Below are 26,704 nucleotides of genomic sequence, written 5' to 3' on the forward strand. Positions count from 1 at the left end.
ATGCAGAAACAAAAAAACTTTGGAAGTTGGCAAGCATGATATTTGTTAATGGCTAACACAAAAGAGAAAGGGCCTGATCCAACAAGGCGCTGAGCCCCTTCAGCTTCTGGTGGCCAACAGGAATTGAACGTTCTCAGCCCTTCAATGGATCAGGTTCCAAGCAAGGGGGAAAAAATTACCTGTTGATCATCTTCTACGACCACAAGTGTTAATTTGCTCTTTTTGAAGTCCATTTTAGTGATTTTAGGCCTACACATACAGGAAATAAACAGACATTTTATAAATTTAGGATTTTTAGTTAAAGAAAAACAAACAAAATGGTATATAAGAGGGTTTACAATAATGGGACATCTGACCTCCTAATGTATTTAAAATATAAATATGTTTAACAAATCACTTTAGATTCTGTTGAAACAAACTGACCTAGTCGGAAGCATGTATCTTAATATTTTGATATCGCAGAATCAATCTCCCTTCTTAAATTCCCCACACTATACATTCAAACCAAGCCAAAACTCATTATTTAAAAGGGGAAGGATTTCAGCTGTTAACAAATTGGGATATAAAGCAAAAAATTACCAAAAAAATAAACCTATTTTGTTTGCTCCTTCAAAGATCAATACACCTGTTGGTGTAAGTCCAAGCGCGTAGTCACATCCGTCTCTTCCCTACAACCAAACACAGGATGGAATAATCAATATGCAGTTACTAGCACAAATCTTAATATGGTAGTAACTCAAAACTTTTGTTATAAGATATAGTACCAAAGTCTGTTTGCATGTTTTAATAGTAGAGAATTATGACCTGTTTACAGTGGTTTGAGCATTGGCTTGCTAAACCCAGAGTTGAGAGTTCAATCCTTGAGGGGGCCATTTGGGGATTTAGTTGGGGATTGGTCCTGCTTTGAGCAGGGGGTTGGACTAAATGACCTCCTGAGGTCCCTTCCAACCCTGATATTCTATGATTCTACAAAGAGATTCACATTCTTCTATTTACAATCTCTTCCACTCCCCACAGAAATAAATGACAATGTAGGTTTTACCTTAACAACATGCATATCTACACCATACATTTCCAACCATTTAGCTTTGTTCAAGTAGCACAATTCAGCCTGTGCTGGGGTTTTTCCCCTGTGAAAATAAAATGGAAAATGTACTTTAGTTTGCAATAGAATACTTTCTTATATACAGTATAACTCCCCTTGTCATCCATTACCCAGGCTCCCCTGCCTAGGACCCTGACTCTGCAAAGCACTTAAATACATGCTTAACTTTATGTATGTGCTTAGTCCATCCCTGTTCAAAGTATTTAAACACAAGCTTAATTGCTTTGCTATATAAAGCAGAATCTTAATTAGAGGCTTAAATGCTTTGCTGAATTGGGGCTTAGAAGAATACACAGACTCCATGCTGCTGAATTCATTTACATCAGAACTTTTTCATTTTAGCCATCCTGCTTTCTTACCATTGAATGCAATCTCCTTTTACCCAATCACGTGGACTTGATAAAGTGATTGGTTTACATTTAAATGCTGCCAGTTGCATGCCCATGCCATCTTAATTTCTACGAAGAAAGTGCATAACTGGCTGGATATACAGTACACTAATATAAAAACTTTCTAATAAATGTTGTGCCACAGCAACACCTGCATTGATTACACCACACACCTTCAATTAGTGAAGTGTTTTTCAAAACAATTTCAAAACTTAGACTTTCCAAGCTGTTAAGGAATTGGGCATCGTAAATATTTTTAAGGGCCCTGATAATCTCTTGCAAGTAGTGGTTGTTGGTCCGCACCTGCACCCTGGACTTTCACATGCTCACCACCAAGGGTATAGGGGTAGGTTCAGACTGACTGCTTTTCCAGCTCCTTGTCTACCACGAATCCAGCCATGGGCAGCAGAGGTGAAGGAGGGCGAGTAGTGGAATACAGATAGGGACCACACTACAGATAGTAACCTCCATTTCTTCTTCAAGGGCCAGTCTCTACATGTGCTTCACACAAGTGACTGGCAAGCAGTCCTCAAATAGGGGGAGGGGGTTGTGAGGATACAGGAGGTATAAATGTCTAACACTGCAATTCCAAAGTCTGTGTCAGCAGAAGAGGCTTGAAGCAGGGTGCAATGCTTTGTGAAAGCGTGTATGGAACTCCAGGCTGCAGCCTTACAAATGTCCAACTAGAGTGACCAGACAGCAAATGTGAAAAATCAGGACGGGGTAGGGGGTAACAGGAGCCTATATATAATAAAAAGACCCAAAAATCAGGACTGTCCCTATAAAATCAGAACATCTGGTCACCCTATGCCCAACATTGGCACTTTTCAAACTGTTGCTACAGAGATTGCCTGTCCTCTACTGGAATGGACTCTCACTCCATTTGGGTGAGGCAGATGCATGTGACCTTAACAGCATTACAGTGCAAGAGACTTATTGGTATCTGATAGGGAGGTTCTGCTGAACTGACCAGTTCAGTGTACTGCAACTCATTATTGTCAAACTTTATCAGCTATGTGTTATGTAAGTGATAACTAGAAAATTAACAACACAGAGATAATTAATATTCTCGCATGCTGTATGTACAGTAAACACCCAAGAGACCATATGAAGGAAATGTGGAACTAAAGTGTGTTTATCAGACAGGTCTGGGGAGTGGGTAAGCAGGTTTCTCCCAGACTAAGGACAAGCTGATGCCTTCAGCAGGTGTAATCAAAATTGATTAGCAATCGCTGGCAAGTGGCCATTCATTTGCATTGCAAAGAGCAGGAACAGATCAATTTGCATTTTTGAAAAAAAATGGGGGAGAAACCAGCACAGGACTTCCTTCACCAGACTCTGTATCTCCTTTTTCACAGCTTGAATTTTATTTTACTTTGGGGGGCAACCATCAGAAGAATCCATTTTAAAGGTTAACTGGACTATAAAAGAGAGAGTCAAAGAACATCAAGTGACCTTTCACTTAAGGTGACAAAGGAACCGAGCACTTTGAACATTGCGGAAGATGATGACCAGAGGGGTAGGGCAGCCATCTAGTTAGGAGGGAGTGTGGTAAGAATCTTACTTTGACACAAGATGGTAATTTTGTTAGCTCTTAGCCTCTAAAAAGCGTTTTTCACATTTATTTCCTTGTAACCATTTCTAACTCTATCTTTTATACCTGAACTCACTTGAGATCCTATCTCCTTTGGCTAGTAAACCTGTTTTACTTTTAAATCTAAACAAACCCAGTGTTGTGTTTGAATTGAATTATTAACTCCACTTAAAGTGATAAACTATGCAGTTTGTCGCTTTAGAGGAGCAAACAAACCTTATTATTAAGGAAAGGGCTAGATATTGCAGAGCACATTGCAGTGCATGCTTGTATGCTGGCTGGGAGCATCCAGACAAGAGAATTACAGCAGTATAGTAATTTAAAGCACCTATGGTTACAGGCAGATGGTAACACAACCCCTCACTGGGCTGGATTGAATCCCAGAATGTGACAATGTGCCAACTAATAGAAAAGGAGGATACAACTAGAAATCTAAGGAGTATCTGAGCTGATATCACTTCTGCCTGTGTCCACTCTGCTATAGCAACAAATAGTCTGGGTGATTTTCCAAATGGTTTCATTTTTTGCAGGTAGAATGCCAGTGCTCGTCAGACATCAAGAAAATGGTGTCTCCTTCCTCACTGCAGGCATTCAGGAAAAATACCAATGTGTGAATTGATTGGTTTATGTGGAACTCAGGAATTACCTTTGGGATGAACTTTAGGTGGAGGTGAAGGGATACCTTTTCTTTATGAAGTACAGTATATGGTGGGTTGGGTTATGTAATGGCAACCAGGAAGGTGACCTTAACAGACAGGTGGGACATTAAGAACACGGCCAGTGATTCAAAAGGTGGCCCGGAAGTAACTCCCACTCATAATTGGGGATGAAATGCCTCTTGAGGCTGTCCAGCTGTGAGTTCTGAGTGCCTCGGAGGTGCATCACAGCAATTGTGATGTGGTTCAAGATACACCATAAGTTGACTGCCTCTATGTGCACTGCAAAGGATTTTACCCCTCCTTGTTTGCTAATACAGAAAACAGTTGCCACGTTGTCTGACATTATTCAAACGTGACAGGATCATACAAGCAGGAGGAATGCAGTACATGCCTGTCTGACTACACTTGGTTCCAAAAGATTGATACGCATCCCAGGTTTCCACGGTGTCCATGTATTTTGTGACATGACTCTGCCCATGTGGGCTCACCAGCCTACCAGGGATGCCTCCGTGATCATCATCATGTTGGCTGTGTACGTGTGCATGGGGCAGGGTAGGGGTAGGAAAGGGACTCCAACACGCACAATTTGGGGGTTCTGATTGAAGCCCTGACATTGACTGGCACTGTCACAGTGTTCATGCTGTGTGTGGCACATATACCAACCAGAGCCAGGCTTGCAAACAATGGAGTTGCAGCCTAGCAAATGACCTTACGTACGAACAGGAGGCCATTTGACTGAGTAAAGACAAACAGATCCAGACTTTTGTTCTGGGTTTGAGCATGACTTGGTTTATCAGACTGCTCATGACTAAGAATCTGTCTGCAGGAAGGGAGGCTCTTGCTTGCAGTCAAGTCCAGGGTCACGCCTATAATGTTGATGAGCTGTGTGTGGGGTCAAAATACACTTTTACATGTTTATGCAGATTCCCAAGGATGCCAGCAGGCAGAGAAAGGACAAAGTTGCCAACTGAACTTGCAGATGGGATCTGCCTGTTAGAAGCCAGTCGTTCCAATAAAGAAAAACGATGTAGCCATTTCATCTCATCTGTGCTACCACAACTGAGAAGACCTTGGGTGCTGTTGTCAGACACAATGGGAGTCCTCTGAACTGGGAGTGTTCCTGTCCACAAGAAACCTGAGGAACCTGTGGGTCAGGTGAACATCCACAGGAAAGTAAGCATCTTTCATGTTGAGAGCTGCTCATCATACGTCTTTTTTCCAAGCAGACAATTACTGAGGCCAAATTAACCCTGCAGAATTTTAATTTGTGAATACAAACATTTAACTGACGCAGGTTGAGAATGGGCCTCCATCTTCCCTTTTTCTTGGGAACTATGAAATTGTGGGAGTAACAACCCTTTACCTGGATGCTGAGGTGGAACTTGCTCTATAGGTCCTCATCTGAGGAGCAAGTTTACCTCCTCGTTTGAGGAGGATCTTCTCATGAGAGCAGACCCTGATTAGGGGCCAGAAAGGGGGTTTCTGAGGAGGTGGAGAAAGAAATTTGATGGTAGCTAAAGTGGATGATATCTAGTACCCACTTGTCTGTTACAGCCCTCCAGTTGTGGGCAATGTATGCTACGCAGACATCAAAGGGAAATTTGGAAACAGGTGAAGATGATATCATCATGATGTTGCAACTCCACAAAGTCCAGTCAAAAGTAGCCTTTAGCCGGTGGATAAGGTTGGGTACCTGTTGTCGAAGGATGGGGCTGCACACCTTGGCCTCTAAGCTCTTGGATGCTTGCATGGTGGTTCATGTGGTCGTTGGTGCTAGAAAGGCTATGGAAGAGGTCTCAGCTTACATACCTGTTTATGATGCTTCCTCTGTGATTCTGGCAGACCAAATGCCAGCTCATGCCAAAGTTCATCATCTTCCTCCACATATTCCTGAGAAGCCAGATGCTGTTGTCAAGGAGGAGAGGGACAATGTGACGCTCTTGTCGAGTGCATGGATCTGGGTGTTATGTATAAGGATCCCCCAGACCCTAATAGGGTCACAACGTTGGGTCAAAGGCTTGTTCGGAGGGGGTAGTGGTGGCAAGGCATTATATACAAGAAATCTCTTGGAGGGCAATCCTACCTGAGCCCAGGACAGGTCCAAGAAATTCTTGAAGTTCTGTCTATGCTAACCTCCCTAGGTGATGGTTCATCCTGGACATAGGATTCAGCAGATGAAAAAGCCAACTCCATTGGCAGTACTGTCAATGACAGGGAGGAAGATGTGGCTTCTGAACAGACTAGGGGAGTAATTTATTCTCCTTGAGGTAGCTCTTTTTCTGGGGTCAAAATGTCACTCAGGATTGGACCCAAAAGTAGAGGACATTGTGGGTCCAGGGTAGTATATGTCTCAGCCTGTCCTGATGTTCTAGACATCCCAGTTGTTGGTTTTCACCAGATCTGGTGTCACAACAGACAGTGGTTGGTGGATCCCCATGGGGCCAGGCTGGCTCTGTCAGAGAAAGAGTTCCATCTAGTGTTTTTGGTTGGTACAGGTGGTTGTTGGTCCTCTGGCTACAGATGACAGCCAGCATCAGTGTTAGTGTTGGGGCTGGTACCATTGGAGCTTTGTTCCTGCACACTTTTCCGTCACGGTCCGGAGGTTTAGGCAAACCTAAGTCCTTGGGACCTGTACATGAAGACTCAACTGACTTGGAAGGAGTGGAGGAGAGATCCTTCTTCTGGAAAGAGACTTAGAGGGGGACCTGTTTTTATGTCCCTGACAGTGCCACCTATTCTCATGACAAGACTGGCTCAGAGTTAGCTGATCTGACCTCTGCTCCAGAGCTCATGCTCAAAGATGTGATGCTCAAGGACTGAGACTGACATACAGGACGGTACCCTCAGTCTGGATCTGACTCGAGTCTTATGGCTTTCTCCATGAAGTGTTTCCTCAATCAAAGCTCCCATCTCTCTTGGTTCTGGAGTGGGAAGAAGCAAAAGATACTGCATTTGGTGGAGATATGTGCACCAATGCAGTAAAGAGAGTGAGAAGAAGCGAGGACAGGACACAAAGTTTTTAAATCCCAGAATCCTGAGCACAGTCCTACTCCCAAAAGCGGAAACAGAGAGAGTCCTCAAGGTTGGGAAAACTAAGCTACACTAACTATACAGAATACTATAAAAACTCTATAAAAGCACTACCAGATTATATACAATTATATATAACAGAGATGAAGACAGTGCAAGGATATCTCCAGATACAGAGGATTCCAACTCAGGCCATGCAGCAGTAAGAAGAAACCAAAGAGGAGGTCAGTGTGCACCTCCCCTTATATCCTCGGTGCTGAGCACAAGGAGTTCTAAGGTGCAGACATGGACGAATGGACACTACTTGCAAGATTTTCGCTCTCGGGTGCATGGTAGAATACACATAGGGACCGGTAATAAAAAAAACTTTGGTGTTATGGGGCCTAATTTTTAAACTGGGCTTCCATCTCTGAGGGCACAAGTTTGCATCCACAGTTCGTTCATGCTTTTTAATGATGATTTGTTTGGGGGAGAACAATTGTACCACACAAATGGAGACTTGGTTTGAAAACCATGCTTGACTTCAACGTAATGTCACTGGAGTCCATAACAAGCTCAAAGACTCCAAGAAGCTATACTAAGCCAAACTACCATTTCTCAAAAAAGTGACTTATCAAAAAAAAAAACAAATTGCGTGTCTCTAAATTGTAGTCAGTTTCTATGACAGCATGAGAAAAGCAAATTAGAAAACTGCACATTACTGCCTCCATATCCATTTGTTAAGAAGAGAGTATTAAAGTTCAAAATGCCCAAGTTATTACTTTTCCATTACTGCTAATTATCTCTTACTCCACTGAATTGCTGCCATGTAGCTGGTTATAGCTGCAAATAGCACAGTACTACTGCAACAATCCAGATTCTTAAGGTGTTCCAAAGTTTTAGAAAAACTGCATAGTGGCTAATACAATCTTCGTAATTTCCAATAGTCAAGTTCCTTTTGACCAAAAGGGACTCAATATTTTGGGTTTAAAATGAAGATTTATGAGCTAAGACATTCCTGGTTCATGTCTCAATTTCATCCTCACCAAATACAAACAAAAAAAAAAACTCAAACACCACACAGGGTGGATTCAGGCATCTGGTTTGATACCAAATACCTGAAATCTTTGAAAGATTGAATGTGTGGGCAAAAATGCTACCTGAATTACAAGTTAAGTGAAAGAATCTTGCTTGCTTAAGTGAAGGAGCCTTGGAAGGCATGACAATTCTCATTTGTGGAAAATGAGCTTCTTCAACACAGGTCAGGGAGAAAAAATGGTGCCAAAATACTGAAAATTGCAACTAACTTAAACACACAACCCTGTCAGATGTTAATGCCTGCCACTTCTTTAAAGGGGTTCTAGAGGTCTCTAGAAAACCCCTAAAACAACACACATTGAGACTGTTTGATCCCAAAACAGGGGTCTAGGCAGCAAAGTTTGATTTTGGAGAAGAATCTCTGGTGTAACTTTATTGTAACTGACACCACCACACAGGTACCATACCTGCACTCTTTCCATTTCTGAAAGATATCAAATTCCATAGCTTCACTCTGGTTTGGTGTAAATCTGAATTCAGACACTAGTTCTGGTGTGTGTTCTGGGTGCTCACACTCTCCAAGTTCAGCTGGAATCATTCAGAAAGCCAGAAAAAAGGTCACTCTGTCACCACAAACATTAAAAAGCAACTTGCTTCTACAAAGATACTTCCATATCCTCATTTAGCAGCCTACTGAAGAAGTTTTAGAACATACATTTGTTGTTGTCATCTGTACAAGTACTTAAGTTCTGCCATCTCAAATTACAAATCAAACTAGAAACTCTGTAGGAAAGTTTAGGACACAGATTCAGAATTCTAAACACATGAAATACTGCTACTTCTTACATTTAAGGGATTTCAAGAGGAATATAATTTCAATTCAAAACAGATCAAATGCACTACTTTTACATACAAGGTTACTCTGCATTTCCTTTAACTGAAACTTTTTTTTTATCACTAAGTAATGTTTCCCACAATTGCATATTTCTTCCCACAATTGCATATTTCTTCCCATAATTTATATATGGAAACATAAAGATACAGTAGCTAGTGTCAAGAAACTGATTATAGCATTTTCTAAACCCCCAACACTATTATAATTTTCATGTCTGTAGTATATGTTAGGGAAGAGTTGGTTTGGTGGTTTGTTTTTTTTTTTTTTTTTGGTTTGTTTTTTTTGAAAGGCACAGATTGAGCCTGGTATTGATACTGCAAGGTGTTGAGATCAGAACTCTACTGAATTGAGCCCCTACCTCCTATACTGTGACAGACCCAGAGCAGTGGGGTACAGGAGTCTGGTAGAGGGCAAATATACTGGTCACTGCATGAATAGTTTTCTGTTCCCTGAGTGACCAGAGCAGGGGCTGCTCTAGAGTAATCAGGAACCTGCTAGAACCAGTGAAGGCAGACAGGCTGCTTAGAACACCTGCAGCCAATCAAGGCAGGCTAATCATGGTACCTGGGTTTAAAAAGAAGCTCAAATCAGTTTGTGGTGTGCGTGTGAGGAACTGGGAGCAAGAAGCGGAGAGTGAGAGAGTATGCTGCTAGAGGACTGAGGAGTACAAGCGTTATCAGACACCAGGAGGAAGGTCCTGTGGTGAGGATAAATAAGGTGTTTGGAGGAGGTCATGGGGAAGTAGCCCAGGGTGTTGTAGTGTCATACCACTGTTACAGGAGGCACTATAGACAGCTGCAGTCCACAGGACCCTGGGCTGGAACCCGGAGCAGAGAGCAGGCCCGGGTTCCTCCCAACTCCCGATCAGACACAGGAGTTGACGACCCAGACTGTGGGTTCCACCAGAGGGGAAGATCTCTGAGGCGAGCAAATCCGCCAATAAGCACAGGACCCACCAAGGTAGAGGAGGAGCTTTGTTACAATACATACTGTGAGAAATTTCCCACATGGTTCCATGAATGTTTGACCTATACAAATAGTTTGCAATTTAACTGCTTCAGTACTGTTTAACATACATACAGCAAACATGCATCCCCAATGCTATCACATACAAATGAGACATGCCTACATATGTGCTAATGTTGGTGCTTTAATGGGTACTTTTAGTAAAAGTGATGGACAGGTCATGGGCAGTAAACAAAAATTCACGACCCATGACCTGCCCATGACTTTTACTATATGCCCCTAACTAAAACTTGGGCTGGAGGAACTTGGGTAGGGGCGGTCTGGGGGCACCGTGGGTGCTGAGGAGGGTGGCCCAGGACCCCCGCTGCTGTGGAGGAGGAGGCGGGTGGTGGTGCACGACCCAGGATCCCCACTGGCACAAGAAGGTGTGTTTGTGTGTGTGTGCGCGTGCGCGTGAGCGGCAGCTTGCAGCCTGGGACCCATGCTTGGGGGGGCGGGGAGGGAAGCGCTGCGCGGGATCCCCGCTGGAGCTGGGGTTGGGGGCCAGGCGCAACCCTGGACCCCTGCTGGCTGGGTGGGAACCACAGCCAATGGGAGCTGTGGAGGCAGTGCCTGCGGCGACGAGCTACATGCAGAGCCCCCTGCCTCTTTGCCTAGGAGCTGCGGGGATATGCCAGTGGGAGCCGGGGAGCCCTGCCACCCCCCAAGGTAAGCACGGCCCGCACCTTAAACTCCCTGTCCCAGCCCTGAGCCCCCTCCCACACATCCAAACTCCTGCTGCTGGCCCAGGGTCAGCACTGGCCGCTGCAGAAGTCATGGAAAGTCACAGAGTCCATGACTTCTGTGACACATGCATAGCCTTATTTATAATGCATCTGTGTTCTTGCTGCCATGAACAACAAAGGAATTGAGAAAGTCAGTTCTGTTGAAGAAAATCTACTATTGCTTCATGTGAACGTTACACATAAGTTGCAGAAACACAGAATAGAAAGACTATTTACATGGAAAAATAGTCTTTTTGAAGATAAAAAATGATTTAAGTGATCAAGGACACCTAGATTAATTGTTAGCCGACAGTTAAATTTATGATCAAATTTTAGGGTTCCTAAAATATTAAATATAATGAGATCATGTACGTGTGATAATTTTTTGCTCAACAGTATTTTCCAATATGAATTACAACGATAAAACATATACGCAAGTTTTCACAGAGATATTTGACAACTCTGCTGCTGTTTTGTGTCTGAGAGAAGTCAGAAGCCTCTGATGTTGATCAGGATAAATCAGCAGAGTCAAATTTGTTGACATTTGAGGCATAGTCCTAGGTCCATCTCTTTTCTCAGGTTTTTACTGGAGGTTCAGGGATGAGGATGGCTTATCTTGGAGCATGTTCTTTTTTATATACATATTGTTGTAAAAAAATTATGTACCTGCATTCTAACATGTGTAAATTGGCAAATTATAAATAAATGCACCAACTGGTGGATGCATTTTAAAATGAGGTAGCTACCCAGGTGTCTTTAAAAAGTGTAAAATTATTTCACCTGTAGCGACACCACTGTCTGTCTAACGTAGAAAGAAAAATAAATGTGTAATAGGATTTATAATGTGATAATGCAAACACACAACTTGAGATATTTAAAATATATCAGACAGAGTTCACCTGTTGGTTTCAATTAATAGCTCAGAAATGCAGCTGGTTAAGAGAACTGTGTCAGTGACCTTAAATATATAATTTAACATATTGTACCAATTATTTTAGACTGAATAAAACCAAACATAAAGAGAAAGCTGCAATACAGGAGAATTCTAAAGCAGCTACAAAAGCACGAATAGATGCGTCTCTCCAGATTTTTCTTTACAAAAGTACAATTTACATCTCAAAGACAATGCAGAGAAAACATCAGCTCTTAAGGCAGTTAGATTAATTCTTTCATTGTTTCAACTAATAGAACAATATTATTCATAAACCAGCCATAACAGTGAAGTAAAAATAGAATCTTGGTTAAGAGAAAGAATCTGGGACCCATTTAAAATGGTTAACACACCAATTCCTATGTGACCTGCCCTTTTATCATCCTGCTCACCCTTAAAAAAGCCACATTAAAAGATACATTTAAATTTAGGGTGAAGTTTAAACTACTGAGGAGGGAATAATCATTTTACAGTTCTTTAAACTCCTCTGCTTATTTACAAGTCTTCAATATCAATATAAAGGAAAGAAATATGCAATAAATGATCCAAAATTGCAATTCTAATATCTGCAGACAGAGAGAATTCAATATTACAGTGCCAACGTAGGACGTTATTTTAGAGAAAGTTACTATAAGTACCTCCAAATAGAGAAAAATTGATTGGGTCAAAGAAAAAAATGCCATCACCATTTACAAGTACTTTGTTTTGACATACAGTTTTAAAAATATTGGTTTTGATACCGGATAAGAAAAAATTCTTTTATGATACTGGTAATGCCGTAAATGGATGACCTGCTCTATTCCTTTTCTTAGTAGAGATATAATTCTCCATCTTTGATTATGAGAACTGCAGACATGTCAAGCTGTTCTATGAACAGTTCTCCTTGTCTAAAATTGGGATGAAGTTACCGGTGCTTGTGATATTCTAGAGTCTCCACAGATAAAAATAAGTGCATAACAATTTGAAGCTAACGTGGACTCTGGACTTGAACTCAGAAGGTGCATGTTGAGAGAGTAAAGAAGCAACATGAATGAAAAGAAAAGGGAGTAAACAATTTCTTTATCATCTTTGTGTAAGTTCACAGTATGAACAAAACTGTGCAATACGGATCACAATTTCATGGGAAATGATGTTATTGTTATTACTACTACTTTTGCCTGGTCTTGTCTTCCTTGAATTTTGTTCCTAATCCAAGGCTGAACTGAATCCAAAATTTCATAGTCAATCTAATCCAAAACCACTAATTGGTCCCTATTATTGAATTTGGGCCATAAATCCCCCCCACTCTCAAACACTCAATCTGGAGGATCCAAAGCCCATTATATTTAATGGAAAGACTCCTTTTGACCTGAGTGGACTTTGGACCATGCCCAAAATTAGGCCTATGCTCAGTGAAGCCATAGCACATATTTTCAAAACAAGGAACTGAACTGAGTTTCATTACAAAAGTTTCACAAATGTCTGATTGTGAGTCAGATTCTAAAACTCTGTAAATTTATGATACCAATGATTAACCACAATAAAAACAGCTGTCACTTAAACAAATGTACAGTCAATTAGTGCCTATTCATGACAAAAAGGAAAAATGTGTGAAGAAATTGTTGGTCAACTTTTTAAAATAAAAGGTTATGCAAATTACTTCTAAATAATCACATACCTTGAAGACACAGAGCTGCTAGTTCCACAGCAGTGTCATACGGACATTTCAGTCTTTAAAGAGATGAAACAAACAATAAAAATATGCACATTTCTTAAAGTATACTTTATAGAAGCACTTTCTCCAGAAGACTCTAAAAGAGTTCTCCAACAATCTAACTGAAAATAAAATATTGACTCCAAAGTATCAGTTAAATTGCATGGTATTTAGATAATTCAAATACTAATATTTCCATTTAGTTAATTTCAGTTACAAGTTAGTAATTAAACTAATAATATCTTGGTTTAGTAATTTCTCATTAATACTGAAAACATGATATGCTCAACTATAAATCATGTTTAAACTAATACTCAAAACATTAATCCAGAAGAAGGAAATAGGTAGTATTCCTACAATGGATTCTAGGAAACACCCCAGTCTAAGATTAAATATTTCTCTTTATAACTTTTAAAATAAATGAATGTTTATATATATATATATATATATAGATAGATATATAGATATATAGATAGATACACACACACACACACCTCACAAATACACGATTACATTTGTCAACAAGAGTGAGGCTGTAAAACACTTTTTTTCCAAGTGTCTTAAATAAGAAGCGTTGACATTATTATTGAGTGTTTTTTCCACTCTCATGCCTCTGTCATACTGACAAGAATGGCAAGCTCAGATTACATTTTAAATAAACTTACAGATCAAGACATTCTTAGCCCTAATTACACATGGAGTAAAATCATTTTCCCATTTGTATGTGCCATTTGTTCTACTGTATAATAAATAATAAACTTCTGGTTCAGATTGAAACCTTCTAATCTCCAAAAAACCACAAAAAAATACAATATTTACTGTACTTTAGCTATTTTTTAACCAAATCTTTTTCTTGCTTTTCTGTGACTGAAGAAAGGAGCAATTTTAAAAGGATTATGTCCTTTGTGTAAAAATTATTTCTCCAAACCAAATGAAGCATGGAGGTTTCTCTTCTGGAACTTGCTACTTGGAAATGAAAATGTATACTCTCTCTCTCTCTTTTTAAACATACATAGAATCAGAGACTTCAAGGTCAGAAGGGACCACTATGATCATCTACTCTGACCTCCTGCACAACGCAGGCTACAGAATCTCACCCACCCACTCCCGTATCAAATCTATGTGTGACCCACTGAAGTCCTCAAATCATGGTTTCAAGATGCAGAGAATCTTCCAGTAAGTGACCTGTGCCCCATGCTGCAAAGGAAAGCAAAAATCCCCCAGGGCCTCTGCCAATCTGCCCTGGAGGAAAATTCATTCCCGACCACAAATATGGCGATCAGCTAAACCCTGAGCATGTGGGCAAAACTCACCAGTAAGACACCCAGGAATGAATTTTCTGTAGTAACTCAGATCCCACCTCATCTAACATCCCATCACAAACCATTGGGCATATTTACTGCTAATAGTCAAAGACTATTAATTGCCAATATTAGGCTATCCCATCATACCATCCCCTCCATAAACTTATCAAGCTTAGTCTTAAAGCCAGATATGTCTTTTGCCCCCACTATTCCCTTTGGAAGGCTGTTCCAGAACTTCACTCCTCTGATGGTTAGAAACTTTCATCTAATTTCAACTCTAAACTTCCTAGTGTCCAGTTTATATCCATTTGTTCTTGTGTCCACATTGGTACTAAGCTTAAAAAATTCCTCTTCCTCCCTGATATTTATCCCTCTGATATATTTATAAAGAGCAATCATATCTCCCCTCAGCCTTCTTTTGGTTAGGCTAAACAAGCCAAGCTGTTTCAGTCTCCTTTCATAAGATAGGTTTTCCATTCCTCGGATCATCCTAGTAGCTCTTCTCTGTACCTGTTCGTTTGAATTCATCCTTCTTAAACATGGGAGACCAGAACTGCACTCAGTATTTCAGATGAGGTCTCACCAGTCCCTTGTATAACGGTACTAACACTTTCTTATCTCTATTGGAAATACCTCAGTTGATGCATCCCAAGACCACATTAACTTTTTTCATGGCTATATCACATTGGTGGCTCATAGTCATCCTGTGATCAACCAATACTCCAAGGTCCTTCTCCGCCTCTGTTACTTCTAACTCATGCGTCCCCACCTTATAACAATAATTCTTGTTATTAATCCCTAAATGCATGATCTTGCACTTTTCACTATTAAATTTCATCCTATTACTAGGAGTTTACATGGTCATCCAGATCTTCCTGTATAATATCTGGGTCCTTCTCTGTATTGGCAATACCTCCCAGGTTTGTCTCATCCGCACACTTTATTAGCACATTCACACTTTTTATGCCAAGGTCAGTAATAAAAAGATTAAATAAGATTGGTCTCAAAACCAATCCCTGAGGAACTCCACTAGTAACCTCCCTCCAGTCTGACAGTTCACCTTTCAGTACAACTCGTTGTAGTCGCCCCTTTAACCAGTTCCTTATCCACTTTTCAATTTTCATATTGATCCCCATCTTTTCCAATTTAGTTAATAATTACCCACGTGGAACCGTATCTGCACTGAAACTGAGGTAAATTAGATCCACTATGTTTCCTTTGTCTAAAAAATCTGTTACTTTCTCAAAGGAGGAGATCAGGTTGGTTTGGCATGATCTACCATTTGTAAAACCATGTTGTAATTTGTCCCAATTACCACTGACTTCAATGCCCTTAATTATTTTCTCTTTCAAACATTTTTACATGACCTTGCATACTACAGATGTCAAACTGACAGGCCTGTAGTTGCCTGGATCACCTTTTTTCCCTTTCTTAAAGATAGGAACTATGTTAGCAATTCTCCAGTCATATGGTACAACACCTGAGTTTACAGATTCATTAAAAATTCTTGCTACTGGGCTTGCAATTTCATGTGCCAGTTCCTTTAATATTCTTGGATGAAGATTATCTGGGCCCCTCCCCCCCCCCCCCCCCGATTTCATCCCATTAAACTGTTCGAGCTTGGCTTCTACCTCCATATCCTCGTTCCTATTTGTCATTCTACCATTATCCCAAAGCTCCTCATTAGCCTCATTAAAGACTGAGGCAAAATATTTTTTTAGATGTTGGGCCATGCCTAGATTAACCTTAACCTCCACTCGATCCTCAGGGTTTAGTAGTCCCACTTCTTCTTTCTTTGTTTTCTTCTCATTTATATGGCAACAGAATCTTTTACTACTAGTTTTAATTCCATTTGCAAGGACCAATTCTACATGGCTTTTGGCCTTTCTCACTTTATCCCTACATATTCTGACCTCAATAAGGTACCTTTTCTTGCTGATCACTCCCATCTTCCACTCCATACAGAACACAATGTCCAGTTTCACCACCATATATTGTTCAAATTAAGCGCTCTTAGAGCTTCTCAGTTTCTTTTAAGGGTCCTATTTTGACTATTTCTCATTTCAATTTCAAATCTGATATTGACATATACGTAAGATAACAGGATACATAGGATTAGTATGATTCATGTAAGTTTGTTTATTTTAATCATGTTGTATCAGTGTATTTTATTTTTGAATATTTAACAATGGCTAATTGCAGCATAATGTTCACTTACAATTACATCTGTAACATGAAAACAGCCATTAAGGATAACAGAATTGTTAAAGCTATGACACAGAAAGCTCTGCATAATATTGTATGCATAGATATGTTTCTACCACCTTCTCACCAAATGAAAAAGTTCTTATTCCACTAGATTTTATTAATTTGGTTATCATTAATGTATATGTAAACATTTCTTTACTCTAATAGAAAAAGAAAAAACGTACAAGAGAACACTGGATCAGTAAATGCAATTTACAATTTCTTATATACATCTTTGAATAACAGAAAGGATTAGCAAGAGCTTATGGGCTTAAAGTAATACTTTTAACCCTGAAAGTGGTGCTCTTTTACTTACACTTTAAGCAAGGTTACAGCAACAAAAATGTACTTACTTTCCTGAAAGAATGTCTTGTCGGAGCTGTAATACAAACAGGTACCTAACAAATACATTAAATAAATAAATATAAGCAAACAATCAAATGCATACAGAGTCATCTTTTCAGCTCTCATCTCTTTGTCAAGAGTACGCTCTTAGTCAAGACATTTCCATAAACTGATTTTGTAAGCTATATGAGCTTCAGGATCAATTATAAAGAGCACTGTGTGATGCTAAGTACCCTTAACTCTCATTGAAGTCAGTTGAAGTTCAGAACATTCTACACCTTGCAGGAGTGCTCAACGTATTGCAGGATGAAGTCGTAAAGTAGCATTTCAGGAACCCATCCTTATTTAAGAAAACCTGTACTCAACTTTGAGCATTGAGCCAATGGGACATAAGCCCATACTTAAGTGCTGTTCTGAATTGCAGCCTAAATGAGCTATGAAGTCTAAATGCAATTATGGCTTTATTTTAAAAATTAAAAGAGCTTTGAATGAGAGAAGAACAAAGGTTCACTCATTGCTGTAGCATCTAGAGGTATGCCTATACTGCAATGCAAGCTGTGTCTGAGCCCAAGCTCAGGGAAAACTCCCTTTGTGTCTACACTGCAATTGCGCTAACCCAGGGCTTGAACTCAGAATCACAGGACCCTGCAGGGCTGGAGGATCCAAGCTTGAGTCAAGCTGGGACCCAGGGTCCAAACCCCTTTGCTTTGCAGTGTAGCTATGGTTCTCAGGCAGAGGTGAGGCACGCAGGGGGAGGGGTGTCACGTGCCCCCTCAGATTTGCTGCTTGGCTTGTACTGAGCATGCTCACAGCAGTATCACTGCTGAAGCAGGCTGCCTTCACGTTGTTCTCCCCCCCACCCCTCACCAGCAGGCACAGGTTATTTCTGTTCCCTGGAGTCAGCTGGAAGTATCCCACAATTCCATGGGACAATTTCCCTACTCCTCTCTATCCCAACAATCTGCAATCCACTCTATTGCAAATGGAAGCCCCATCCCCTTTTGGCAGAAGTTCAATTTTAGCATTCACTCATTCTCTTCTGATCACCGATCTGCAAGCACACTATCAGAGAGCCTCCTGGGTTTGCAATGGAGAGTGAACCGATCAAGTCTTTTGCAAAGCGAGCTGCTTCCTGGTAATGTGTAGGGTGGGCAGTGAAGTTTTTTCCACAGTGCAGCATGGTTCTAGGGCTAGAATGGCCACATTTCAGAGGGACGAGGGTGGGTGCTAGGGTCTCTGGGATCTGGTTACATTGACTTGGGGCTGCACACTGCATTGTGGACACCAGAGCCCTAGGTTCAAGCACGAGTTAGAAAGCTCTTAACATAGGGTTAAAATACAATGTAGATGCTCATGCCCAGAGCTGCTTAACACAGGTCAATTGACTCAAGTCCCACTAACCCTGGGCTTACATTGCAGTGTAGACATACCCTACATGCCTCACAATCTTTAATTGTAAATAAACTCCTTAACTCAGAGATCCTCATTTTGTAGATGGGGATGTGGAGGCACATAGAGATCTAGTGACTGCCCAAGGCCACATAGGGAGTCTATGGTGGAGCAGGTAACTGAATCTGGGTCTCCCAGACTAACGCCCTATCCACATGCCACTCTTTCCTAAGCCTGAGGATTCATTTGTTTTATTTTTATTAAAAGGTTCACGGGCTGGGAAAAATCTCACAACCACCTTGCTTCCTGGGGCATCTCACCTGGTCTTTCCTCCCCCACCCTCCCACCTCAGCAATCTCACACTAAGGGCTAGCAGCACATCTGGTGTAGATGCTCTATTCTGATGGGAGAGAGCTCTCCCATTGGTATAATAAATCCACCTCCATGAAAGGTGGTAGCTAAGTTGGAAGAAGATGCTATCCCACTGACATAGCACTGTCTACACAAGCACTTAGGTCAGCATAACTTATGTCACTCAGGGAGTGGCTTATTCACACCCTCAAGTGAAATAAGTTATACTGACATAAGTAGTAGTGTAGACCAAGCCAAAGTGGCTTCTGCCTTGGGTCTTCTGGAGCAGGGTGTCCCTCTTTGAGGTTAGGGGATGGCAAGGGTTGGGGCTGTCCAGCCTCTTCTACCCGCTGAGGGGCGAGTTAAGAGGTGAATGAAATGAGTAAGACATCTGGGCTCAAAGCAGCATGATGCATGTCTCCAGTCTTCAAAAAGAAGAGCACAGCGAACGTCTCTATTAATTTCTCTATTGGCACTGAAAGACATGTTGGGAACAGAATAGGAAGGATCAGGCACTGTGAGTCACCAGCACCTTGTGATGAACAAACTAATTTTTCACATTCATGTGTTTGGGAAATTGTGAGCTGACCTTTCAATATTTAGAAGACTGAATCAGTTCAAAATAGACAGGGGAACAAGAGCCAAAGGCATGTTTTATCAAGCTTTTCTATACCCTATGCAGTAGAAAAGCTCATGGAAAAAGAGTAGGGCTCAGATTTTTACTCATGCCTAATTTACATACACAGCTGATACCTGGGTTGCCATTTACATGTCAGTATTTGTATATGTAAAATTAATTGTGCACCACCCCAGAAATCTGGGCTTAGAAAATCTGTCCCTATTATTTGCTCCAGGATTTCGAAATAACATGAATGCCGGTAAATTTGGGGACGATAATCCAGGCAATACCACCACTTTGCTACCCTGAGGAATACCGCAACCCTCTTCATACCTGACTCTCTGTTATTTTCTTTTTCTGTGCAACCTTACTACTGCATCTCATTTTCTGGTATCCCACTTCAAGCAGCAAATTACATTCTTCAAAAGAAACAACCCATTGTTATTCCAACTGAAACTAATGAAGCCCTGTAGACAAAAATGCCAGCAGATGCCTTCCTCGGTGCATTAAAGTTTAAGAAATGTCATCACTTTCCCATAAAAGTATTAACTGTGTCCACGTTATTTTTAAAAGCAGCAAAGAATCCTGTGGCACCTTATAGACTAACAGACGTCTTGAAACATGAGCTTTCGTGGGTGAATACCCACTTCGTCAGATGCATGCATACCCACTTCGTCAGATGCATCGTCAGACATACATCTGACGAAGTGGGTATTCACCCACGAAAACTCATGCTCCAAAATGTCTGTTAGTCTATAAGGTGCCACAGGATTCTTTGCTGCTTTTACAGATCCAGACTAACACGGCTACCCCTCTGATACTTGACACATTATTTTTACAGCCTCAAAAGGCATCTGCATCTGTTAAAAATATCTTTATACAGGACAAAGATCTAGTGTAATTTCTTCTTCAATTAGCTCATTTTGTTACCACTATAAATCTTCCCCCCTTCCCCTGCACTGAATTTGCACCTGCTTTCCTGGTCTCTTACCTAACTCTACAGGATGTTGGGAAATACAGCCTAGCTAGAGTGGAGGTTCATTAAAAAAATTAGAATTTTCCTTTTTAGCAGTGATTGGATTATACAGCTCCAGAAGCTTATAGTCCGAACTATACAGTTTATAGTGCTATATAGCAACTGCCTTACTAGATCACATCAAAGATCCATTTAGTCCAGTGCCCTTTCTTTGAAAATGACTGCCATCAGATGCTGCCGAGAAATGTAAAAGAAATCCTGTGATAGACAATGGAATAACCTGCTCATTGGTGAAATTTAACACCAGTTTAAACCCTGAAGTATGAGGGTGTATATCTATTCTAACATGTTTTTTATATATCATCCTACATAATGTAACTATGAATCTTCTCATTATATATGCAGATATCTAATCCTTTTAGGAATCGTACTGAACTCTTGAACTCAATTATATCAGTGGCAGTGAGTTCCATAGGTTAATTATGACCTGTATGAAAAAGTGTCATTTTATCAGTTTATTGCTACTGCTGTAATTGATAATGTATACTAAGGCTTCTATAGAGGTTTCATAGTAAATAAGTGGGCAATTACAATTGGCTCTTTAATCTTCTTGTCACACAGCAGTCAAAGTAGTATTTAATCACTGCAGGAGATAAGGCTATAGTAAACGGAGATCTGCTGACTAAAAGTTTCTTATAAGCACTATAAAATGATCAATTTAATCTTTGAAGAGTATGGTGGAAACAGCTTGGCCCAATTAGCAATGCAGAGCAAATTAAAACAAAAAAAAAAACAAAAAAAAACCACACTAAGAAGCTCCGAATTGTCAGAAACAGAAAAATAATAGCAGGAAGGGTACAAAATAATTAGAGAGACAATTTGGCCTGACCGAGTGATCAGAAGAGTTAGGAGGAATGGGAAGTGCAAAAATAGGCAATCACCCTCTCCCCCCCACCGCTTTCATGATACCGAATTTCTCCTGAATTGTGGAGGGCTCCTCACTTAACAAGTACAGAATGTTCTCAAAGACCACAAGTCATCCACCTTGAACAAAGTGGGGGGAGGGAGGAGGAAAAGGGGGTAGAGATGATTGAGCTGTTAGCATTGCTCCCAATCCTCCCAAAATTCTGCTGCTTTGGGGTCTTTCTTTGACCCATTTGACTTTTATTTGATCACCTCTACATTTCACAGCAGAGAAAAGCACAGAGCCCAGCTGTCGGCATTATAGATTGGAAACCCCGCTCCTACTCCCCCACCCACCGTGGGTTTGACAGGCAATACTGCTGCAGAAAGTCCTTCTCCAGGTTCAGCTCCTACCTATCCAGTCATGGCTCCCTTTCCAAAGTCAAAATGCCTAAAACACATGGAGAGTTGGAGGGAAATACCACTGCTCTGGTCCATCTGCCCCTCCATCCAGAAGGACCTGAGAGGCCAAAACAGCAGGTCTGGGCAAAAAACGGAAAGTAGGGTATGGTTCATAGACCGTCATAAAACACCAACTAGAAGATTGAACATGATGCCTATTCTACCAAGGAAGCACATATAACCCAAATTTCTCCCTTCCCCACAGTTTAATCCCCAAATACCTTATAAACCCCATTGTCAGACATCAGTTTAGCAATCACAGTTATTTCCTACCTTGTAAACTCCTCGTGAAGGTTGTTCGGTTCTGACGAGTAATATTTAATTCGAAAATGCAAAGTGTACGGAGGTCCAACTGTATACACAAAGATTCAAAACAGAAGTTTACACAGATTTGGTGATCCCATAGAGCAAGAAAAATTTAACACAAAATAATTATATTTTAAAGTGTCCTTATCACAGTAACATTTGACTATGTGTCTTAAACTAAAAATACTTACAACAAGAAATAACTATGTGCCTGTTGTGGGCATTTTAGTGTGCTACCACAGCCAATATAATAAGTAATTAAACCATGGATCATTTGTCAAGCAAATGTTTGTACAAAAAGATGTGCCTTACACTGTCCTGGGAATGTTGGAAAAATTCAAGCTCTGATGGGCATGAGAGAGTGACCTCCCCACTTTAGTTCTCCAGCTAAAAAGGTTCAGCAAATATGTCTTTGCTGATTTGGGCTATCATGGTGCATGTGTGGCTAAAGTATATCTTCCAGAAAGGCACCCAGTCTTTGTTTGAAGACATTCAGAAATGGAGAATCCACCACCTCTCTATCTAGGTGCTTATATGATGACAATCACTGCTGTAGTTTCTGAATGCCTATTGATCACCCAATCTACTAGGCAAATGGGCAGCCAAAAGCTGCATTAGTTGAAGCTTTAAAGTTGTCTTCAAGGGTAAACCCAAGAAGAGGTGTTTCAGAAGTCAAAACCGTAGGTGAAAAAGTTTACTGGTGAGATCTACCTTCTCAGGGCACTGACTCTTAACACTAGCTGCTACTGGTGGAAAAATAAAGCCATATGCACCACTGTCCAAAGACAACTGAGGACCAAAACTTCTCCAAAAATGCAAGCCATTTTGGCAAGGAAAAGACATATTGCGCTGAGAGATGGAGCTGTTACAACCCCCATCAAGTTGTTTCCCCACTACCTTCTCTAGCATGGGTCTGAGCCAGCTTGTTCTCATACAATCCCCTAACTGGGCCAGACACCGTGAAAGTAATGAAACTAAATCTGTTAAAAATGTTTTTGTGCAGAAAATATTTGATTCTTCCCTCTAGGATCATTTTGCCTTTTCCTTGGCATATCAGAGAATAAGCACTTGCTGATCATGTATCCAAATACAGAGAAGCAGGTTGAGATGTCATGAAAAGGCAAGGTCAAGTCAAGCACCAGAGCTATCAATGGCAATGGACCCTACATTTCTTCACAATCTACCCTATTAGCCTCATACACACAAGAAGTGGTAAGAGTGAAAGCATAGTGCCCTGCAGACCTTGCATAAAAGGGCCATTAGAAGTGGGTGAGCAGCTCCAATACTCTGAGACCCCTGAGAATGGGAAGAACAGAGAGCACTGAAGAAAAACCTGTGTCCACTCCTTCCAGATGTTGCAAATTGATCAGTAGCATCTTGTGATCAGCCATACCTACGGTAGTTGTTAGATCTCAAAATCAACATGGACACCTGGCCTATATCCATTGCTAGCAGACATTTATTGCCCAATGATACTATTACTGTCTCTATATCATACCCAGGCCTGACTCCAGATTAGTAGGGATCCATGAAGTTGGAGAAATCAGATGAACACAGATGTTTCAAGGGACAGTTTATTGAGCCAAGGTTGAATCATAGTTCAAGGGTGGTTGGCATCTTTACCCTCTCCCAAAGGAAAGAGTTAACAATCCCTGTCAATAATGGTCTCATGATCTCCTCTCTTGGCATCCACTTGCCACCAGTGACATGAGTCCAGCTCACAGGAACTCAAACATATCCAGGAACTATGTACATTAAACCAGGTGAAAGTACACCAGTGAAGATGTAAGGGGAGGCAGCAGAGGCTACCTGGATATGAAACTCAAAGGACTTCTGCAACTTCCAGCAGGAACTGCCAACCCTCAGGTCCCTCCTGCCACCGTTCCTTCTTTTCCAGGCCAATTTCTAATTTCTTGTAATTTAGGGGTTACAAGAAAGGGGAGAGCTTCCTCCTATTCTCCCCCATGCCTCTAACTACTATTAACAGGCACCTATGAGAAATCACATAAGTTTTTCTAAACTGATATTTGGCTGCTGAATCTATTAGCAGCAACCTAAGCTAATGCTTGCTCCCCAGGCCTGGTTTATGACAAAGTAACTCTAGGCAAGGATTTTCCTCTAGAAAAGAGGAAGGGACTTTTGGCATTCACAAAAGCGGTAAATAAAAATCATTTAAAGAAGAGAGTTGAAGATTGGTCCATTACTCATTGTGACCCTTGCTTTTATACAAAAAAAAAAATTAGCCAGCCAGCCAACCATTAACTTGAATCCATTGTCTGAGGAATATTCACTATATTATGGAAACATTTGGAGCCTCACAATCATGTTAACGAATACTCTAAACTGAATTCTTAGGGGAGGAATAAAAAACTTGTGGACTCATGTTACTTACTTTTTATTTGCTTCTTAATTGGTTTAGAATGATCCAGCCAGTGCTAAAAAAAGAAAACCTGTGTTTAAAAGTAAGTCATTGTCAAGATTTTACTGGTATTTTACTATATAATAGAGCACAAATTAATTTAAAGGAAAGGTTTTCTGCTCTGAAAAGAAAAGACATCTATATATATTTGGTAATCTTTTATAGTTGTTTTCACTAGAAAAGGTTTATTTGAACACTATTTCCCCTCCCCCCCCCCCCCCCCCCCCGCACACACACACACCTCTCAGGTGCCTATCTTATCAGCAAAAACTGGATTTTAAAAGTTAAACACATCCTTGGAGCTTCCTCCTTCTGAGGCACAACCCAACTAGCAGTGAAAGGCTATAAAAAACAAACATACAATTCCAGCAGGGGGTGTAGGAAATGAAGGTTTTCCTCAAACTCTGGGCCCAATGCTTTAATTGTTACTCATAACCTTCTGAAGGCAGACAATTGTCTGGTCCAATCCCACTCGGTGGAGCTCCCACACAGCTCCCTCTGCTGCTCTGTATTCCTCCATCCACACTGTGGTTCTCTCAAGCTCAGAGTCTGAGGCCTGGTCCACCCTTAAAACTTTTACTGGTATAGCAATGTCATTTAGGAGTATGATTACTTTAAAAAAAAATTATACCAGAAAAAGCCTTTATGGAAACAGTTATACTGGCAAAAAAAGTGCCTTTGCTGGTATAGCTTATTTTGTTCAGGGAACCGGTATTAGCTACACCAAAAAAAAGCACTTGAGCCAATATAAGCTCTGTCTACACTAGGACAATGTGCTCTGTTGGCAAACCTTTTCCAATACAGACTAGTCCTAAATTTTATAGTCCCAGTGCCCAGCACGAATCACTCCCGAATGAGGCATCTGGGTGTGTTACCAAAATATAAATATTAAATGATGATAACATGTCAAGATAGTCCCTTCACTAAATTACAGATGATAATTTGGGCCACCTTACCATAAGAGGAATTCTCTTCACATTTTTTGCTGTTTATTTAAAAACAGATAAAATAAATTAATAGGACCAGTAAATTTGGAGCAGAAATATTCAGAAAAAGAAGCCTATTCCTTTTGCTTGCTTTTCTTGTTGGGGCATTTCCCCTCTATATTAAGTAAAAACAGAATCAGAGTAAATATTTGGTATTTAACATATTCTCCTCTGCTTTTGCTAAATGCATGTGAAAATAATTAATAAAATAGCAAAACCACAGTTTTACTATAGATGCTTTAACTAAAAGCAAAATTTATGAAACAGCTAGTTGTAAAAAGTCTATTTTAAAAGTTTGCCAACCCACAACCCAAATAGCAAATAAATTCCCTGCAGAATAAAAAACAAATAGAACATTTATTCCAAATGTGCTTATAGTTGCCCAGAGCTTGCCTGGACTCCCTTGGGAGAAATTACCAAGGAAGCCAACTCCTTACAAATTTGAGAATTACCACCACAGTGAAAATAAAATGTTATGATAATTTTTATACAAATATATTACATAGCTGTAAATTAATATACATATAATCAATTATTTATCTCATCCAGCAAATATAGATTCACAAGATATCAGCTAGTAAACATTTCAAGTTTCTGAGAAGAAACAAAATTATTCAAGCTTTGCTCTTTTGATTGAAATTATGCAATTAGAACTTCCTAAATTTTTTTGCTTGTAGAGAAGAGGAACATTTTACTTCAACGAACACATTAGTCAGCAAAACATATCCCCAGCTATATTTATAGGAGCATTGTCCACATTTATCAGTATTGTCATTTCAAGTTAAATATGTACATACAATTCCATTTTCTTAAGGATTTCTAACACAGAAGGTTCAGTTCTATGACTGTTTGGAGTTCACCTGGATTAAAAAAGTGTATACCTAAGACTTTACAAAAGTTTAAGAAAACAATTTAGCTAACATGGAATACTACTCTTCAGTGTTTTATTTCTAAACCAAAACGTATAAAAAAAATCCATTTTTTCACTTTTTTATTCACTTTTCAAATGTACTGAGAAAGCTTCATTCAGTACTCTGAATTATCTTCATTGTGTGTATTGTAAATGATTAACACATTTTAGAATGTCTGCATGTGGTATTATGCTAAACATCCATAACACTGCAAATTACCAATTCATCTGTCATATCTATACATAATTTTACAAAAAATGAGCAATTTTAAAGAAACGTTTAAGAATTTAATAAGTAGCAAAATAGGCTATTACATGAGGTTCTAACCTAAACAGTTAATGTACATTTGTAACTGTTCATTTCTTCTACATATACAATACAGTCATAAATGTAGGATTCTCCAGGAGACAACAAACAGCAAGCACTAGACATCATCATTTTAC

The 26,704-nt window shown here is 40.2% G+C and overlaps 1 protein-coding gene across 3 annotated transcripts in view; it reads right to left on the reverse strand.

Moving 5' to 3' along the window:
* The window catches only part of EPB41L4B (erythrocyte membrane protein band 4.1 like 4B), a 279,948-nt gene that overhangs the window by 142,407 nt on the left and 110,837 nt on the right, over positions 1-26,704 (reverse strand). For all 3 annotated transcript variants that reach the window (XM_050937694.1, XM_050937692.1, XM_050937693.1), the window contains exons 3-10: positions 24,338-24,380; positions 21,913-21,991; positions 16,948-16,992; positions 13,008-13,060; positions 8,262-8,382; positions 1,043-1,130; positions 580-668; positions 180-249 (exon numbers count right to left, since the gene is read on the reverse strand). In XM_050937694.1, coding sequence (XP_050793651.1) covers positions 180-249; positions 580-668; positions 1,043-1,130; positions 8,262-8,382; positions 13,008-13,060; positions 16,948-16,992; positions 21,913-21,991; positions 24,338-24,380 — 588 coding nt within the window. The remainder of the gene's footprint in view (positions 1-179; positions 250-579; positions 669-1,042; positions 1,131-8,261; positions 8,383-13,007; positions 13,061-16,947; positions 16,993-21,912; positions 21,992-24,337; positions 24,381-26,704) is intronic.

This window comes from Gopherus flavomarginatus, chromosome 2, assembly GCF_025201925.1.
Source record: "Gopherus flavomarginatus isolate rGopFla2 chromosome 2, rGopFla2.mat.asm, whole genome shotgun sequence".
Taxonomy (NCBI): Eukaryota; Metazoa; Chordata; order Testudines; family Testudinidae; genus Gopherus; species Gopherus flavomarginatus.